Source organism: Nipponia nippon, unplaced genomic scaffold (genome assembly GCF_047370975.1).
Source record: "Nipponia nippon isolate SJK-2023a ecotype South Korea unplaced genomic scaffold, ASM4737097v1 scaffold_13, whole genome shotgun sequence".
Taxonomy (NCBI): domain Eukaryota; kingdom Metazoa; phylum Chordata; class Aves; order Pelecaniformes; family Threskiornithidae; genus Nipponia; species Nipponia nippon.
The window spans coordinates 1,433,470-1,454,180 of NW_028262324.1; the positions used below are offsets into that span (position 1 = coordinate 1,433,470).

The 20,711-nt window shown below is 46.6% G+C and overlaps 1 protein-coding gene across 6 annotated transcripts in view; it reads right to left on the minus strand.

Annotated features, from left to right (window-relative positions):
* STK4 (serine/threonine kinase 4) overlaps positions 1 to 20,711 on the minus strand; it is a 64,178-nt gene that overhangs the window by 14,838 nt on the left and 28,629 nt on the right. For 2 of the 6 annotated variants that reach the window (XM_087749409.1, XM_087749411.1), the window contains one exon: positions 976 to 4,226. The exons of 3 other annotated variants lie outside the window; for them this stretch is intronic. In XM_087749409.1, the coding sequence (XP_087605535.1) occupies positions 4,068 to 4,226 (159 nt within the window). In that variant the 3' untranslated portion in view covers positions 976 to 4,067. Of the gene's footprint in view, positions 1 to 975; positions 4,227 to 8,968; positions 8,996 to 20,711 lie in introns of those variants that run through there. One more of the 6 variants, XM_087749413.1, reaches the window with a different exon arrangement.

Sequence of the window (20,711 nt, forward strand, 5' to 3'; positions counted from 1 at the left end):
CGCACTGCTCCCGGCACGAAGGGAGCGCCCGTGAAGACCCCCCGGCACGGCTGCGGTGCCGCTGCCGCGCTGGGAGCGCGCCCCTCCCTTCGCGCCGGGGCTCCCCGGCATCCCGGCACCGAGAACGTGCAGGAGCTCCCGGCTTCCCCAGTTACTAGAGATGCCGGCGGTCTCCCTCCCTTTGATTTCCACGCTCCTTCCCAACGTTTAAAAGCTCAGATCTATTTTGTTTCTTCCGGGATTGCTAACCCAAGCCGACTCCTGAATGAATTCTGTCCCTGCTTCGGTTAGTCATCCCCTCAGGACGGATTTAGCAACTGCTCAGGGAAACCACGTAGAAGCCAACAGTTCACCGTTGGAAGGCAGCACCCACTCACTGTCAGCTTCAGCTTTTTCCAAGCTAGAAAGCTGAAAGTGCAGCAAATCAGCCAGAATTCGGCAAGCGAGCCTCTAGCCTCCCCTGTTGTGGGGGAAGGTGGGTAAATTGAGAGGCACCTAGCCCAAACCTGGCTGCAGGCTCCGGAAAGGTGCTGCAGTGCGAAATGACAGAGCAGGGATAGCAAGTACCGACAGCAGAGCTCGTCCTCCTCGTCTGCCGGAGCAGCCCTTGGGGCAAAGGAAGGTCCTGGGCGCCGGCAAGGGCCGCTGCCGCCGCTCCTCGGCGCGCGGGGAAACCGCCTGAACTTCCAGCGCCCGTCCTGGCCTGCCACGGAGCCGGCGGCACGCGGACCTGCCCCGAACTGAAGCAAATCTCTCCTCGAGGTGCAGAATTAGTAACCGTCAAAGGCTGAAGAATTGCCTGTTCAAAAACGTACTTCTGACACGTTTACTGCTTGCGTTTATTAAAGCTTCTACGCTCCTCCAGAACTTTGCGTAACGCTGGCTGCCTAGAGGCGCGCCATGTTAAAACTTGGCCTGCAAGCAATGATACACCAGGGCATCTTAATGCATAAATACGAGTCACAACCTGGACGCTTTCAGGTAAGGACAGTTTATTTGCCCCTTTGAACAAATAAGGCAAGATCCTTGAGAAAGATCAACCAAAATCTCCTGTATCAAACTCAGAGGAATGCAATAAAAGTTACTATTTCATACATATACAAACCAATGACCCAACACTATTATATACAGCTAGATCTTAGAAAACAGCATTTCAAGTCAGCACTTTATGCCAGTGTTGCTAGTTTCTTTGTTACAAAAAAGTTAAAGCTACAAACTTCACATTTTTAAGTCTCGCATGACTGACATCATCAGGATCTCTGGGTTTTAGAAGCAAAGATAACGGTTTGTCCAGAACGCTTTCAGCAATGCAGAGGGGCCCACGGAGCACGCGAACGCAGCTCCAGAAGTAAGCAAGCTTTTTGCTTAAAACCTCTGTCAGAACAGCTTTCCCGTACGGGACGAGCCTCGGCCTCAGCCTGGAGGACTCTGAGCAGCGAGCGGGTACTGTGCTCCCAGACGCTCCACAGAGGGACCGACAAGGGAATGATTTTCTCTAACAGATTGAAAAATCGGTGAAGGAAAAACTAATTCGGCATTAGAGCTCCAAGTGCAAGAAACATCAACAAGTCTCAGCCACTGCAAGCATTTAAGAAAGGTTCAAAGACAGTTACGCCATTGGACCAGTTTGACTTATTTTGGTTCATTTGCTGTATTTTAAGACAATCACATCAGCAAAGCAGAGTCTTTCCAGAGCGCTTACATTCAGTTACAGCAGTCACAGGTTGCATATTCCATAAATAGACACCACCCTGTGGTGTTTCACCTAAAACTCGGGTTCTCTAAAGCCCTCCGATCACTAGAAAGTTACCTGCCCAGCGCGGAGGTACAACGACCCCCAGCCGAATCCGCCCGACCCAGGCCACGCGCGGGCAGCGCGCCGTTCTCCACGCCACCCATCCCCGCGTCCGTCACGCGCCGGGAGCTGGGCCAGGGCCGTCCAAGCGATCAGTGCAAGATCCAACGCTTGAGCAGAGACCTCCCTCCTGAGTCGCGGGAGTTTCTTTGATGCCGAGGACGCTCACGATTATCGCTCACAATAAACACGTTTGGGGCAAAACGTATTGCACGGATTTCAGAGGAGCACTGTACGAGCCCTGACGTTCGCACAGCGCTTCGCTAGACCTCATTAGCGAGTCCAGACTAAGGGATTTTAGTCCGTCAACAACAACAAGGCTTTTAATTACTTGGTTTTCCTAAGTCAAAACTTTCCCAGTACTTGAGGCTATCAAATAGCCGGTTATCTGCGGATGTGCTCCGACCCCAGCACCCTAGATACACCGCTTACTCCCTTCTCCCTCGGGACGGCTGGTCTGCTGATCTCTGGAGCGGCCGCGTTCGCACTGCGTATCAAACCCAGATAAACCGGCACAACCAGCTCTGCAGAGGGGGTAAAAATGGCTTGGTTCCTTTCGCAGCAATGGAGTATACCTGTTAGCAGTAGCCAAGGGCCTGCCCCGAGGGGAAAAAAAGGGCCTGCGGAGGCGTGAAATGAACACTTCACCTCTCCAGCAGCATTTGATTCAGGAGACGCTGCTATTTAGTTTAATTATCTGGGTGATGTACCAAGGCCTATTTCAGAAGAACGACATGGAAACTGTTCCCTCTATCAGAGCAAAATAAAAATAAATCGGTAGAAATACTTGCTCTGTCCAAATATTTCATCACGTGCCAGACACATCTAAAACTACGCGACTCTGCTGTTCCAGCCCCCGGGGCAGAGGCATCCCAGGCCTCTGCCCTGCAGCCAGGCCGACCTCTTTGCTGCCTCTGTTTTGCTCTCCCCGCGACTGGTGTGAGTTCATTGCACCGTCCTCGCAGCGATTGTACACGCCGGGGGATTCTCCTTGATTGAGCTACACTGGGCAGGAACGCCAGGGAAATTTAAGGAAAGAACACAAGAGCATCCAGAGGAGCTGGAAGAGAAGAGGCCGAATCTCTTCCAGCAGGACATCAGTCCTTGGCCTCTCATCCCGATCAGCTCCGCCTCTGCTCCACCACCATAAACGCACATCTTTGTTAATTCAACAAAGTCTCCACTTCCAGCTCAACGTTTCTGATGTGCTAAACCTTGCAGAAATGTGAAGGATTGTGAAATTAAGTTTTTATTCAAGCTTCTAAAAAGGTAAATTTGAAATAAAGCCTATAAAATATTTCACAAACTGTGGAGATTTTGAAGTCCTCTCTGACACAGCGAAGTACCTAATTCCTGAGAGAGGTTCCCACACCTTCCACCCATTCGAATACTGGTTCCTCCTCCCGTACCCCACCGTCAGCAGGGTCTCCCTGAAGGACATTTCCAGACAGACAGACAGAGGGGAATCACATCACCGGCTGCCTTTTGGTTTTAAGTCGGTGTGGATTTTAAATTACAGAATGGAATTTCTGACGGAGGCACAACATGCTTTATCTACTCGCATTCATTCATAAGTACACAAAAAGAGGACAAAACTGAGGTCTTGAAGAAACCATCCTTGCTTAAAGCACACAGTGTAAGGCATGGGGCTTATTACAGGCTTTTTAAAAAATGATTTAAGTTTCTTTCAGAAGGCTGGAACAGTTTGTACGCGTTCCCACCTGCTCTCTTCAGTGACCTAAAACTTATCAGTACCTTAACAGTGGAAAGATACAGTTAACAGCTTGAAATTGAGTCTGTGCATTCACAAAGAAAAACAAAAACAAAAACCACAAAAGATGCAGCTGTTAAATACCCAAATCCATATTAACTTAAACCAAAATGGACTACTGAAAGTTCAGTTGAAAAGAGAGTGAACCAACTTTCATTAGCCTATTTCTATCCGTTCCTCCGATTTAAAAACAATCCCCCTAAAAACAGTAACAAAACTCCTTCGGAATAATGGTTTAAATATACGTCTAACATTAAAACATACCATCAGGATTTTCCGCTTAATGGCATTCCTGAGTTCACAAAGGTGCTATGGAAAAATAAATGAGCAGAAGTATCGCCCTCTATTTTGCTAGCGTATTTCAATAGGAATGGATCTGTTTAGTAGTCATAAAAGCAAGGAGCTGATTGTTTGAGGATGGAAGAAGATTCCACCGGTGGCTCAGAAGTTCTGCTGCCGCCGCTTCTTGGCTTCGATGGCGTCGAGGATCGGCTGCCGCTTCGACTGGTACTTCTGGCGGATTTCTTCGATCTCCTGCTCCATCATGGGGTCCAGGGCCGAGAGCCTCCTCTGAAGTTCATCGACGCTCCAGGTCTTTAGCTAGCAGGGAGACATAAGAACAACAGACATCGGCATCAGTACGGCCACCATCCACACACCGACAAGGATTCTGCTGCCCGTCTGACGGCCACAACGTGTCTTCCAGAAGGAGAAGGTGGAAGAGCTCTGCTCCAGGCTGCCGGGCTCCTCTCGCAGCGAGGCTGGCACGAGCCTCAGGACACGGGGCTGCTTTTGCTCGTTTTACAGACACATTACATGCTCTGTTCAGTGACAGCGTGAGTGCGTAAAATAACCAGGGAAATGTTTCCCCCATTGAGCTGTTTTTCTAACGCTTCATTTTGCAGGCTTAGAACAGAAATACTGTATTGAGATGGCATAGAAGTGAAGTCGTCTCCTTTCCTTGCAACTAAACTTCCTTCTGCTAAGTGACAAAGGGAGACGGAAGGGAACAGGAAGAAACAAAACATAGACAAAAGTTGCATTTGAAAAAAAACGAAAAGCATTTATGTACAACCAGGCTGAACCTCAATCCTGGTGAGGAATTCAAACTCCTCTAAGTCAGAAATCCCAGAACGCGCACAGCAGGTCGCTTTGGGTCAGCCTCATACTGATATAATATGCAAGTACAATTTGTATTTTACTGTACACGTGAAGATGTCAGGCTAGTCTGGACAAGCTGCATTCGCTGAATTCCCTGTCTGCCTGCCCTTTGTTTAATTGGTTCTCCTGTGCATGCCAACTGCTGAGAGCCGGCACAGAAAAGTTTTATTCTGCCATTAGAGATGCCAAGCGTGGCCTGGGACAGTTTAGATTGTCCATAGCTACACCCTTTACATTATTATAATATTATAACCTGTGGAACAGACAGGATTTTAGGATTACGGTAAAAGATATGGACACTGGAAGTGCTTCAGATGTTCCCCTACGCACCAGTCCTTTCCCGTCCAGGACCAAGTGGCCCCAGAAGCACCCAGGAGACGCCGGTGACAGCCACTGCAGCCCTGCTTTCAGCGACCGCCTACTCTGGAAACCGAGAACAGGCAAAATAATTTGGGCTTGGGTTTTCTGAGAACAAAACAGCATCAATTTTTAGCCTTTCAACAAACGTCGTAATCGAGTGACTTATCTTCCGGTAAATGCCAGTGACGCTGCTGTCCCGGTTTGGCCGTTCGTTAGTCAGCTATCATGGTTATCCTTCAAGCCATTTCTGAACCAAAACACAGAGTGAAACGCTTGCTGCCTATTACAAGGCAACAACTAAATTACTGGCTGTTGAATGGCAGTTGCGTAGTTTGCATCGGTCCTTAAAACGTACGTAAATACTAAAAGACGGAAATCCTGATCCCTCTTTCTGAGGTGGAAGAGACACCGGTCCCCAAACCACAAAGCCACCTGTGAGCTGATTTCTCACAAGGTCTTCTGAAATTCTTTAGCGCATTCCGCTAAATAAGGTATTTCCTAGTTGCAGTTAGAGGATCACAAATCCACTTTAATAATCTAGGCACACGCGAAACAAAACCTTTCTAGCAAAGGTATACAGTCTTTCGGCCTCTCCCATCGGCCAACTGTTCATTAGAAAGACAAAGCACTTCCTCCACAAAGATATACATTATTTATCCACATTAATGCAACTTTACCAGACAGCGGTTTAAGTTGATGCATGGCACCAGTTGCCTTTTCACACTAATTTATTATGGAGCAGGTAATTATTCAACATTCCCCTTCCTCACAGTCCAGGGAATTGAACAGTCCAATAAAAATGCAAAAAAAAGAGGAAAACATTAATTCAAATACTGAACAAATAGAGTAAGCAGCTATATTGGATCAATCGGCTGTCAGCTCTCAGAGTACCCCGTGCTAGAATACTAAAAGAGAGTTTTGGAATGGATCTAAACCACCTTGCTCATGGCTGAAGCCAACTCTTAGGTGTCAGAAATAGTCCCGAGGCTGCCATCTTCCACGGACACCTTTGGAGCACCCTCCGGCGTCCCGCCAAAGCGCCGTCCCTGCTCACAGCCAGAGACAGATCCTCAGCGTCGGCGGACCAGAGGGCAGAGCAGATTTACAGCCACGGTCTCTCCAGACCCCAAGAACGTGGCAGCAAGAAGAACAAACTGCCCTGGGAATGCTCTTGCGCATGACCTGGCGTCACGGGACACCCTCCGCGGATACCGGCACACGAAGCCTTTCTGCTTGCTGTCAGCAACTGCTTGCCGAGGGATGCAATTTGACAGTTCCTGGGACCGTGCGTTTCTCAGGACAGATGGCTAGCAGGATGGAAGATGCTTAGAGTACAGCTAAGTCTGGAGTGGGCACAAGCCCACGGACAGACATGAATATGAACAAATCGGGAAGTGGGTTACCTGCGCGATGCCGAACAAAGCAGCTACTGAGGAGAGGGAGCACGGGTTAAACAGAACGGGGATGGTGGGAGAAGGGAGAGAGGCAAGGCGACGCAGCGCAAAAATCGAAGGGCACAGAAACACATCCTGTGCGTAACGTTGTGTGTTGATGAGGACGAACTAATTACAGAGTTTTGATCTGGAATAATGTCAGCGTGACTGCAAATGCCACGCTATTCCTAAAAGAGGCAGACAAGCCAAAGGGCAACACTGGTAAAAGGTCCAGAACGTGACTGTTCGCTGCAGATGAGGCGAGGAGAGAGCGACAGGAGCGCAATCGCTGATGAACGAGAGCCGCGCGCCCACGCAGCGGCAGAGGACGCCTAGCCCTCTGCTCCCGCCGTGCTTCGGGCCCGCCGTAGCACGAGCCCCGTGTCAGCTTCTCCTTCCACTTGCACGTGCAACTTTAAAAGGGGAAAAAAAAAAAAAAAAAGAAAAGAGAGAACTGCTTAAAACGTAACGGCCTCCATTTCACTTTGCTGCGTGGCATTGCACTGTAAGCCCAGGCCACAGACAGACTTTCTCCCAGAAATGAAGTTTTTAAACTCTAGCATATCTGCCTCTGCAGCGGCAGACTCCTGCGACGCTGACATTATTCTCCTAGAGAAACGCCAGCAGCAAAATCAGAAAAGAAGGACAAGGACAGAGCATCTCATGACAGACGGTTACTCAGGGTAAAGTCTCAGCACTGAACAGCCGCAATTAGAGCTCGTTTTAGCCACGGGCTCAATCCTGTCCCTCTCCTCACTTCTCAGCAATTCTGCTGCTGTAAGAAGTCTAAGTGTCTTTGTAAAAGCTATCTATTTTTGTCCACAGTGATCAAATAGCTAAGCCAAACTTTTAAGGGAAGGAATCTCATTTCAGATGTAAAGCCTGATATAAAATACTTGTTCTAAGGTTGGTCAAACACATCTATCAACAGGGAGAGGCGGCAGCAGCGCAGCAAAACCGTTCAAGCAAGGTTGTACGTGCAGAAAGCTAATTTTTAAGCTTTTGATTAACAGTTGTGTTTTTACTCAAGGTTTTGAGAACAATCTTAGCTCCGTAAAAATGCCCAACTGAAGACAAACGTCAGAGGCGCACGTCTTCACCTGAAAGCCTCTCGCCCACGGCCACGGGTGCTGCTTGCTGTTCCCCAGGCTGCCGACACCGTGACAGCAACATCTTGTTGTACTGCGCTGATGATTCCGACTATATAATTCAGAAGGACATATATAATTACGGCCTTCCGAAGGACATAACCTACGGCCTTTCCACGCGTACGCCGTAATGATGGACAAACCAGGAACAGATCATTTGATACACAATTTATTCCTCAAGGAGAAGATTTGTAAGCTATTCGTGGTATCCCTTTGCCAGCATTTCAGACAGACTTGTGTGTAACTACTCCGCTGAACAAGGTTGACCTCAGCAAACTGAGTTGCCATCCTTTCAAATCAGCATTTTAAAAATAGGGGGGAAAAAAATACCGCTTGCATTTGTTAGTCAGGTAAAGTGTCACTGCAAGATGATATTCCACTGAATGTAAATGAAGCTAAGCAGCAAAAGGAGAATAAACAAAGGCTTTCTGCAGACACGTTAGACATAGCCACAGGTTTGATATTCAAGGGCACCACGGTCTGAAATTTATACCTATGCAGTTCTGTCCTGAGCAAGAGGTGGTCTAAAAACCTGCCACGGTATTTTTTAAGCAGCTCATGCCAGATTTGTATTTCACACAAGGTCTACTGTAAAACACAAAAAGCTACAGAATTAGCTCAGCCCCTTCCCTGCCCCAAGAGAACCAAAAACCCAAACAGTGAAAACTTTTTGAATTAGAAGCTGATGCAAATGACGTGTCGCAGTTCTGTTGGTATCCGCAGGCCGTACGCTGCAGAGCACCCGTGCCTGGTTTTCCTACAGCAGGGTCCGTAGCTTGACCGGTTTGGGACCTAGCACACTCCTCTGGTCCCTCAAGGGCCCTTCAGCGGCACAAGGTCACCACTGACTCGGACGGGTCTGCACTAATGACGTAAATATGACGTCGTCCAGCAACCCCCGAGTCACTTCAGCTATCATTCTTATTTGCTCATCCACCAAAAACACTGCCAGCAAAATGCCCTTGCTGCGCGAACCATGAGCATCAAACAGAAAGGAGCTGTTTCCCAGCAGCTTTCTCACCTTTCTCCCCCAACGAAGAGTTTCGGCAGGGCACGAACTCACCGCCTGCACAGGAAGCGCAAAGTATTACCTTGGGGCAAGCGAAAAACACGTTCCTCCTTCCAAACGTGCAGGTGGACCCTGACTTCTGGAACAAAATCGGCATGTATACGCCACTGGTGAGATGGGGTTATTCTCCTCACAGCGAAAGTATCGAGCAGTTTTGCAGAAGGAGGGTATTTTCAAGTCTTGATACTACAGCAAATCCTACAAATAAAACGAGGAAGTTGTTCTCTCCTTCCTTAGCCCTCTACCATAATTTCTGTGACTTTGAACACTTGTCTTCCCCGTGCTCACACAGAGTATTTATTTTCTGAATATCCTCCCACCTTCCCCACCGATAGCCTGTGGCTTTTTAGAAAGGCAACCCCCGGCTGCAGCAATCGGTCTGCCTTTCACCCAAATATTCCAGGTGGCATTCACTGCTCAACATAACTTGATGTCAAACTTTTAAGTTTTAAATAGCCTTTAGAAAAACTGGCTTTAGCAATTAGCACTTCATAAGGGGCAGTGGGAGTTTGAAGACTAAAATACAGAAGTAATAAAATCGCAGCTTCCCACGCTACACAGGGAAATAAATTCTTGGTGGAAAAGATATGAGCTAGATGGGAACTAAAGAAAAAAACAAATTAATTGTCTATTTAGCACAGCTTTTATTGTTATATCTTCCTTTTCTGCCTAGTTTTACGCTGCAATCTAACAGTTCTTGACTGCATGCCCGGTGATCAAAGCCCCCCAAAGAAACCCAGGACAGCTCGAATCACATTAGCAGGGAGCACAACTCTTCATTTACTTGAGTGTATTTAGGCAGACAAAATCTAAACATGGCCTGAGAAGGGTTTTTATCCAAACCAAGTTACCCAAGCTACACTAAACATTAAATGCCAAATAGGAATTTGCTGCTAGAGATAATGAAAAATATTACCGCTGTAACACAGCAGCAACAGGCTGCTTTGGAAAAACCAAACCAAACCAAACCACCCAACTGGGGCTACGATGGTACGATGGAAGCACGTCAGAGCCCCTCACAGGAGGCTCCTGATTATCACCCTTGACATCAGAAGTGGCTACGTACCAGAGAGAAGTAGAAAAGACTTCCTACAAATAGGAACGTTAAGCGTTCAGATGTCCTTTGGGAAGGGAGGCTCTTCACAGAAGAGACTAATTAAAATCTTGCTTCACTTGACCTTGGCTATCAGCAATGCTACCAAGATGCTTCCCCTCCGATAAAGCCGCGGGCACACTTGCACTTCTCCAGGATCCTGCGGAACAGTTTGATGCACCTCAACTTCTGAACTTTTCTTCCATCACCTCCTCAAGCAGGGGTTTATTTTTGGGAGGCGATCACCCATTGGATGCCACTTGCTGCAACTATTTGTAGCAACCACCTCGGAGTGTAATTCAGCCCGCAGCGTGCGCGAGTGCATGGGTGCTACAGAAGTCCGTGAGCTAGGGAGAGGTGTCAGATCTTAAGGATTCATGAATGTGAGCTCTGACAAGTGTAAGAACTGAGATTATTCTGGAATTAGCCTTCTGTAACTTGAAAGACTGGTTAAACACGGTATCAATTAAATGCTCGTATCAAATATACTCCGAGGGAACAGACTACTCAATGGTACTATGCACTTTTTTTAAACCAGCAAAAAAAGCATTCAATTTCTCTGGCCAAAATTAAACGAAGAGGGTGATTTCTCATGCTAAGCAGTGCTCCAGACTTTAGGTCTTGAAAATGGTGAGATAAATTGGTGTTGGAATAGCATGCCGTTTTTTTCCTTAGCATTTTTCCTGAAATGCTGGCTCAATACCATTTGGCATACTTTCAATCACTCATCTAAAAATTAAGTGCCTTGTTCTCATTTGTGTTTCTAGCATAAGGAGGCCTCAAAGTAATGTATGAGCTGGCATTAACTATTTATTCACTGCAAGTTGTCCAACGCAAGGGACACAAGAATCTAAGAACCGACGGGTACTTACCGCCCACGTTTCATCATGATTGCCAGGGCCCTACAACTTCACAAATCTGTCAGGCAGCCGGGCTACAGAGGGGCTACAGTAAATCAGAACAACCCCAGTGCCTACACAAACATTAATTATCTCGATTTCCCCCCCTTTTAGCATTAGCATGTCAATGAAGTTTCTCACTGTTATGAAAGCAGTGGATGAAGTGCACTCACTGTGGGATTTCATGCAAGATTAAAATACAGATATGAATCTTTCAAAGGATTTGAAAAATAAGTCTCAGCAGCACAAGCTTCTGCTTTTAATGCATCTTAATTATTTAGGCAATGTGCTAGCAAAACACATCATGGGCTGCAGCATCCAGCACAAGTCAACAGCACTGCGGCTAGGACTCCCCAAAGAAAGCGCCCAGGACCCGTGATCAGTGCACATCTGCAGACAGATGTTTCAGGCCCCCTCATCTGGACAGCAGACGACTTCCCACAAAGCAATAACGCTCAGCTTTCAACTAGATCACCGCCTGCTTTCGAGGCCAAGTCAGCCTACGTCAGTGCAAGTCAAGCAGCTGAAAGAGTTAAACGCGTACAACCACACCATCACTTTTTGTGGAGGAAAGACGGACACTAACGCACGCCCGGCATTCGATCCCTAGCCAAACTGGAAAAAAGCATTGCGATAGAGAGTTATACCAGGGGAGACCCAGGCGACCTGTTTGGGCTAGCTCTACCTTACTTTCACAAACGTGGAGTTTCATGGCTACTGAAAGTGAAATGTCCTACTGCTACAATGCCAGTAAGGATCCTAGTTATTTTTCTATGTAGCTCTGCTTATTTGATTAAAATAAAGGCGGATGATACCAGGCCATTGTATCTGCACTACTCCTACAGAATTACTGGAAGGCAACGTCTGCCGTTCTCCCTCCTGCCCTGCTCCCCGCCAGACCACGCTGTGAAGATCATGCCTAAACTGGAAACGTCCCTCTGTCCTGCATCTGCAGGAGGGACGACTGCCAAGACCTCTCTTTTCAGCACAGCGTCTTTTGCTAGCAGCTTAGCAAGGCTTCTCTCCAGCTGCCCCCGGATCGCGGCCTGACGGGCGTCCTGGGAAGCTGCCCCTCCGTTCGAGGCGCTGCCGCTCATGGCATCGGTACCACTTCGCCGACGGAGTCAAGAAAATTCCCAATACAGAAGCCAATTTCGGAGGATTACAGCGAACGCACAGATCTGCCTGACATAACTACGCAGCGATTATGCAGAGCGGTTACCCGCAGAGCGAAGACGACTGCACAACTGCGGGAACGCCGCAGCCTGCATCAATAACTCTGGCAACCCTGAGCTGCTCTTAGCCAAAAGCTGCACTGTATCAGTCCTTACTGTAATCCCTAAGAGGCTCGAGAAGTTTTGGTGTTACAGCCAGCACAACCGTATAACCTCTGCATACTGCTATTTCCTTGGGCGATGGACAGAAATTATATTCAGGAAGAAAACCCATCCAAAGCTCTACTCAATGATATGAATAGTCATAAAAAAGAGTCTGTTTTAAAAAGACCAATGCATTTTAATCTTCTGAGGTCCAAGATTAAATTTCCTTTTTTAGCCTTAGTATCAATTATGAGTATGAATAACCTTACTCACTTCCCAAATCATCCCGAGGCCCATACACACTTAATCTAAACAAAGGAAATGACAAATCGTGGCCGTGTCGTTCTGCAGCACCGAACTTCAAGAAGCCCAAACCTTAAAATTCTTCAGGGACGTAGAAAGTGGCTGACTAATCCTGTAACCACAAAGACAAGTTATCTCACTAGGTTGTTCTTTTTTTCAGTAACTGAATTAGAAACCAAGCCAAAATGTCAACCTGTCTGGACATGCAAAAAAAAAAAAAAAAAAAAAGAGCAAAAAGGGAGCATCATTTGCTTATAAAAAACACTTGCTTGCCAGAGATTTGATTAAGGAAAAACACAGCAGAGGGTTTTTTTTTCCCCTTCTTTAAGTGATTATGCTTTAATTTTCTTAAGTAAGAGTACCAAAATACCTCCGGAGATGCTAAAATAAATCATGTCATTGGGCTTTGAAGATCTGGCTAGCCGCACAAATCAACTGTAAAGTACACAGCTGACCAACGTGGGGTTTTTTACTTTATTTTATATTTTTTTTTAAGAAAAGCAGTCTGTCAGAAAATGCTGATTCCTTTAAACCAAATAAAATTTTCTACAAATCTGAGAGGTTTAACTAGGCTCTGCTAGGAAGGGTACGTGGGTCTGTAACGGAGCTTCCCTCCAATCCAACACACCCTTTCCTCCTCTCTCCCTTGCTCCTAAGGGCTCTACTTAAGGCTTAACAAGTGATTTAATAATTCAGGACCACTTATCCTGAATAAAGCAGAACTCCTGAAGAAGCAGAAGTAAGAATACCTGAAGTAAGAGCGATTCCTTCATACGACATCGCTCAGGGGACTATTACCACAAAACACAAATGCAACTGAAGTGGTAACCAATTAGTTAACACTAAATCGGTCTGTGAATGCGGCCTTCCTTAACGTGAAGCGAGAAGTTTGCTGCTGGTATATTGGCATCGTTAACGTATCCGAAGACTTCACACGCTTAAACCTGCAACGCACAACGAAGGCTCAAGACCCGCAGTTTCGAAGCCCTTACAGTTTTAAACAGCTTTGGCCTATCTTAACACTTAGGGCCATTTACCTTTATTCACGAGGTTCCCTACCTCGTGTATCCAAAAGCGAGGCCCATCGCAAATCCCCGCTCCGGCGCTGCTCTGCCTCCCCTCCTTCGCTACGGGAGAGGAAGCAAGAGCTGCGGTTTGAAGCCAAGGAAGACGGGAGAGAGAGTCAAAAGCTTTCTGAGGAAAGACTGAACTACAGAGATTTCCAGGGCATTTTGAAAAATGAATAGCTGCATGACCGTGGGAGAGGCTGTCCTCTTTAAAACCAGGGGCATACGTTTAATGTAATGTAATACGTTTAATGTCTCAGAGACAAAAAAACAGGGGCATACGTTTAATGTCTCAGAGACAAATATTTTTGGGGGACAGTCCTCCAGTGAACCATCTCCATAAAATCCATGTCGCGTGAACCCGCACGCCTCGCCATGCAAAGTCTCCCCCAGTGTTCACTATTACTCGGGCATCTATTTATAATGATCCTGCATGATGGCAACACACAAAACAAGAAGGAATTAAGCACTTAATTTCTGAATAATACTCCTTTCAGACTATATCAGACTTTATGTATTAAGCTACTCTTTCTCCCTCTTTCTTGAAGGTCAAAGCTTGGGTTCTGAAGCTACCTGGTCACTGGGGTTACCGAAATAAGAGCTCAGGCAAACCTCCCAGGACACCCTGGCCACTGGAAGCAGCCACGGCCAACTGCAAGCTCCATTACCCTCTCTGTGCGAGCAAGACCTCAAACGTGCCTCACGACGATGGAACTCCCCTGCAAAGTCTCCTGGTGAAGCAAGCAGGCAGACAGCCAGTAATTACGGCCAACTCTGGCAACAAGCGACGCCTAGATTTTTCTGCAGGTTTTACAGCGATACAAGAAGAGGGCGCGCAAAGGCAAACGCACCAGGTCCAGAAGTCAGAGCTGCGAGAACTTTGCTCCTCCACAGTACAGCGTTTCAGGCACTTGTCCGGATGAGACCCTGCCTGCTGGAAAGTATTCACAGAGGCCTGACGGAGACTTTATCCCCAGGCTCTTCCCCTAGGGCCAGAGACTCCATCCTCCAAGAGGCAATCCAGAGCAGCGGCATTGGGCTCCTGATGTCCCCCAAAGGAGCCCTTTTTTTCTACGGATGAGAAAAACCTGGACAAGCTCGTCTTTTTAAGCTACATTACCCTTCACAAACATTTGTACTGACAGATGAGTCGCAAGAAGATTTTAGAAGCATTTCAAATAGATCTTGTTTGAGCGCAGTGCTCTTTCTTTAAGGGAGATGCTGTGCCAAGAACACACCCGGCCTTGAAAACAGATCTCGAGGCGTAACAAGGCTCAAACAGGTTTTCTAAAGAATTCAGTATGCTCAGAGATTTTTCCAGTGTCTCACCTTCAGTTATTAATTCCTCTTCCCTTTCTCCCGAAGCAGAAACGCACGTTGCAGCCTGACCTTAAACGTACAGCAGTAGTGGAACAAATCCCATGATCAAAGACCCCGGCTGAAGTTCTGTTAGTTACCGAGTTCATCCGCAAAACTTTCAGCCAACGTCTCAGCTGATTAAATGCTACAGTAGGAAAGGGGCCTCAAAGATAGTCCAGGAGGTCGAATTTACAAGTCTGAATACTCTCATCGAAAGTTGATTTCACCTTACATTATTTCAGTCTCCATTAAGGGCTGCGACCTAAGCAGTTCAACACAAACAACAGCAACTCATTTTACTTCCCACTCACCGCCAGTCGCGTTTAAAAGCCTTATGTCACAGAAGGCCTGCTATGTACAAAAATATAGCAAAAATGAGATTTTGACAGCAAGTCGTGGCAGTAAGTGCTTTGCAATCGATGTCAGCATGCGCCAAAGCGAAAGCAGGTGGTGAACGATGACCCTGGTACCAAACGTAGGACAGCAGAAATCCATCCTCTTCCACAACAGACAGAAGAGTCAAGCCACTGAACCACCTTTTCCGATTTCAAATGTTGCTAACAAATTTTAAAACCAAACATGGTCTCTTCGGGGTTTTTTTTTGGTGGTTACAAAGGGAATTTAGAAAGGTTTATAAAACCTACATACAGAGAGCTTGCTGTAAATCACGTCGGGGGTTTGAAGCAGCCATGAATTCGATGACGTTTGCAGTAAGGTTCAGAGTGTCGTCCTCATGCAAACGTGACAGAAGATTCAAGCCCACTTAACAAACAATAGAAGAGAGAAACAAGCTGTTCCTGGGCTTATTTTTAAAATGACTGTTTGATTACAAGGTGACAAAATGAACCATTTTTCCTTAATAAAGATGTCACTAGTTAAAAGTATTTGCTGGGAAGAACATCCTAAGCGTGCTGAAAAGGTAGTGCTTAAAAGAAACAAACAATTAGCAGGGCTTTAAAAATTCTTGGCAGATGGCTGAAGGAAAAAAAAAATAAGGAAATCCATTTAAGGGACATCAATGTTATGAATCAAGGCAGATGACATTTAAAAGCAATGAATAAAACATGACAAAAACCTGTCTCTTTGTATAAATCATACTTCACAGTGGAAATTACAGCTAGGTGCTACACTTTAAGATCTCCCTCAATTAGCAGGCGATACCATGGGGTTTGGAAATTACTAGCTGTCTATGCTGGACTGTCTTCTGTTGTCAGAAAAATATTCTTTTTGTTAGAGTCTGGGGTTTCCCCCCCAAAAAAAATTATGGTCTTAATGCTCTCCCGCTGAACAAAAGCTTTATTTTGGATTCGGCACAGCACAAACAAGTTGACTTGTTTCCCAACTAGGAATCAGCCCTAGCTCCACAGGGCCTTGACAGGGTTATCTGTCAGCCATCCCAGATCTGGCTTTATTTCTCAAACTGATGAATGCCCTAGCAAATAAGTTCACTTTACGATCAAAGTAAGAATATTGGAAGAAATCAGTGCCTGAGAAGTAATTTTTATTCCAGCCACCGCTGGGAAAAAGGGGAGTTCATGATAGATGACGGGAAGAAACTTTTGGACAGGGAAATCCCTCAAGATTCACTCAAAGTGTTTGGTTTAGGCTTGGAAAAAATGTTACTGAAAAAAGCTCTACTTTAACCGAACGTTTTTTTTCTTCTACACAAAACTATACATATTCAAATGAATTTTTGGAACAGTCAATCTTTGTTCATCACACAAGGGTCAGAGTAACTGGCTCTCTCAGAAAAGAACGAACATATTGCAAGTTTCATAATAATTCGATAGAAGTCTCAAGAGTATCTGATTCTCAAATCATCCCATTTAAATGACCTGCAAATGTGCACACTCTAATAAAGCTTTTTTTGCTCCTGTCCAAGTGGATAGACTTTCTGGAGTCCTAGGAACCAGCTCCGATTACTCACTTGAGTAATTTGGATGGGGGAAAGAGAGGAACAGAAAGATTAACGTAGAGGCCTGCCTCTGACACCTTTACCAAGCTGCTTAAAAGATGGAAGTAAAAGGAAGATAAAGCTCAGAGGATCGCAGTAGCCAGGAAACACGACAAAATGATAAAAAATAAAAAGTCACACGACAGCAGCTTACCCATATAATACAAGCACTTTTCTTCTAGCATCTGCCTTATCCATGTATCCGCAGCATGCCTTCCTCCTACTGCTCGAAAAGGCCCAAAGGCCAGTTCCAACAGAACGAGAGCCCATTATTTAGCCTGCCGTCATTTTCAAAGCCTGCAACTGTACAGAAAATACTCCCAAGTTTTTAATCGATCGAACTTTTAGAAGGAGAGACAAAAGGCAGTACAGCTATAAAGCATCAATATTAAATTGCTAATAAATGCTATCCAAATGAACGTTCAAGAGAAACCAAAGACATTGAATGTTCCAGGTGCTGGTAGACAACAAGCTGTTCAGAAGACAAATGACACCTTCACAGACAGAATACAATAAATTAGAGGCTCTGGTCATTGTAAAGCAGAAGGTGTTTACTGCTATTGATAAACAATAAATCACCTGCCCTCGAGCAGTTCCTCCCTATAAATCACTTCCAATGAAAGAACCGGATGGTTCCAGTATGCAGCCATTCTTCACCGCAGTCCTCAGCTGGGAGAAGAAATACAGGGCGCTGAGCGATCTCCACGTTTACCCGTAGTCGCTCTAGAGCAGCGTAGGGGACGCGGCAGGGCGACGCAAGGGACGTGACGCCGCACCGTGAGACGCCAGCTGCAGCTCCGGCAGGCGCACGGCAGGGCCGAGCGGCGTGCGGAGCCGCAGCGCCCATCGGTCCCCGCAGCGCCCGGCTGGACTCCAGCCGCAGCGATCCGTCGTGGCCGGCATCCCTACCGCCTGGACCGCGCCTGAGACGCACAAGTAGACGCTGATCTGCAGGCGCTGTCGGGCTGGTGTCCACCCCCAGACTCAAAAACACAATAGGATCCTAATGTGACTCGACTTGCTTTGAAAGAATTAAGCTTTCTATGAACTTTTCAGTATAAACTTCAATCTCTTGCTGTCGCACCAATACCTGATTTGTCTAACTAGAAGAAAAAGGATTCACGTTCACGATTTCACCGCAAACCAACAGCCGTTTGTCCAACTGAACAAGCGCCGTTAGACTGACACACTTTCCTGCTCTGCTGGAAAAGACACCTGAAGTGGTTTTACTCATTTATTGAAAATCTTTGTTTCCAATGTAATGTTTCAAACTACTAAGTAAAAGCACAGAAACGAGGATGTTAATAAAAAGCAGTATATCCCAGATGAGAGCAGCATAATGAAACGTTGTCTCAGTAAACAGAAAATTACGTTTTTCTTTACTACTTCAAGAAAAAGAATTATACCTCCACTCAGGTAAGAGGAAGGCTTGCTTTCATTTACGTTATACTTGTAAAAAAGAAAGATCTAAGCAGTAGCTGTTAAGAGCTCTGGCAAGAAGCTGCTTACAGACAGACAGACACAAAAAATACCATAGTTTCCTATGAGGTAAGTATAAATGGACATACAGTTATTCAAGTTATTTAAAAGAGGCTGCAGGTGCAATACCAACTCTTGCAGTGCAGGTAATTCAAGAACTCCAAAAGATGTGAATACATTTTTAGAAACTGGACTTCATTAAAACGTCAGTGTTCTCCTGATGTTTTGCTTCAGCAGTTGGCCAGACTATTGCTTTGTCTCTTAGCTGAACAAACGGCAATGGCAAGCGTGAAATCTGTTTCTGTGGCTCCCTCCCCTGTCCCGCCGGCGTGGGGAACCACCCAGCTCTGCAGCCTCCCGCCCCGAGGAGCCCCCGGCAGGACCCAGGGCAAGGAAGAGGAACGCCGGGGCAAGAGCTCCTAAACACAACCAAAGACCGCAGTAAGCGGTCTACGGCCGTTTTTGAAACAAAGGTGCCTCATCTCAAAATTAGTGAATTTTAAGGAGCACGATCCACGGAGGAGTCGGGCACCGACAGCCAGCTGTGGCCCACGCGCTTTGGAAGCAACAGGCGAGACAAGCGGTGACTGGAAAGAGATCTGTAGCTGCGGGACCAAAGGCGGCCGCCCTCCAAGCCCTGCAACTCGGCAAAGTCCCTTCCCCGCCCCTCTCTGCCTGGCAGATGGCGAGGTGGAGGCAAGCGGCGTTGCTTGTGCAGGAGGGCTCCGACTGTGCAGCCCTGACCAAAGCAGCAGCTGATCAGCACCTGCGTTCTTCCCCCCAATTAGAGGCAATTAACACCTCCTGCTCATCCTTCCTTCTTTCGCCCAGCAAAAAATTCAGAAGCAACAGTTCCACTGCTTGCAGGACAGGCTTCCCCAGCAGCAGAGAAACAGATGACACTGTGCGCTGAAAAGTGGTAACGTCTTTTCTGGAACTGGGGGAAATCACACCAATCATTCCTGTCCAAAGAAATTCCCATCAGCAGCCAAGGAGATGCTTTGCAAAGGGAGCTAAAAAGATGAGCTGGAGCAGAGCATAGCACTCGCAGCACGGAAACGCAAGACCTGAAACACAGGTTCGCTGACGGCAGACCGAAGCGTGGTGAACCTGTGAGCAAAAGCCCTGACAACAGCCATCTTCTGCAGTCCTGCCACAGAAAGCCGAGAGATTTGCCACGTCTACTCCTTCTACTTCTGCAAACCTTGGCGCTCGCAAGGATAAACGTTAATTTTATTTTTGTAAGGAAAAAAGTTCTGCTCCGAAAGTTTTTCTGCTTCAATGAGAGAACCTGTGAAGGCAGACCCTCTTCATCAGGCCAAGGAGTGAGAAGGAAAGACCCAAACCACCGGCTGGTGGTAACTGCAGGGAGAGGAGAGGTCTGATTCACCAAGACTTAGCAGATGCAAGCAAACCAAAGTCTTCCCTCAGGAAGCAGGACACTTCTTAGGAAAGGGGCAGAAACCTTGTTTCTGAGCGTCAGCGTCCTTCCCAGAGCTGCAGCAGCAGGACGGAGATTGCCAGCGCAGAAAACGACTGCTGATGGCTGCAGTTCTCCACTGAGGTCCGGCGCTCTCCTTCAACAGCTCAGCTATCACCTGGTGTTCTTCCAGCGAAGCACAGCCGGCAAGAGCAGCTAAAGACCACGTAAAAGTGTCTGTACCAATTAAGGTCTCGACGGGCTGCCTTACAAAGGCCAGGAACGGTTGGCAGATACACCGGTGCCGGAATCAGAAAAGCCTCGGAGCAAACGGCTTGAACTCCTTGCGTAAAGCCTGTGTAAAGACTCGATGTCCTGCGGTACTCACTCTTGCTCTAACGTCTGTTAAAAGTTCAAGTCCTATTTGGCTCCACATCCAAAACAAGCCCCTAGGATACTTAATTAGCATAGATTCACTGATACATGGAAAATTATCAATTCGAGTTACAGCAAAACCTAAGCTCAACGCTACAGGTATTAAAAAACCAGCAGTTGCATCACGACGGCAAAATTCAAAATGGCTCTACTGCCACTCGGTTTCGCCGTGAAACCACACTCATGAAATAAAACCGTAAAGGTTTCAGTATTGTCATAGCTACCATAAGCCATGAAGGGCTGGAACCTGCTCATTTGCTAACAAAACAGGCTTTCAATGAAATGATCAGCGATGTAATACAGAACATTCACGACTGGATGATCCACAAATATGCGCTACAATAGGTCTGCAAGACTGAAGGCCAGAATAAAAACAAGTGATCCCACTTTAGCCACAAGTGATATTAGCATACTGACCCACAGTATTCTAATATAGAGCTATGTATCTATACCTAAGTCTATACCTAAACAGAGCAGTCAAAAGGCTTCTAAAATCGGAATAAGCAAAGGGTTTGGTGTGTCTAAGGGCAGGAAACACGGCACAATCAATTTTGCTGTATGTTACAGGACTACTGAAAGATTAAAG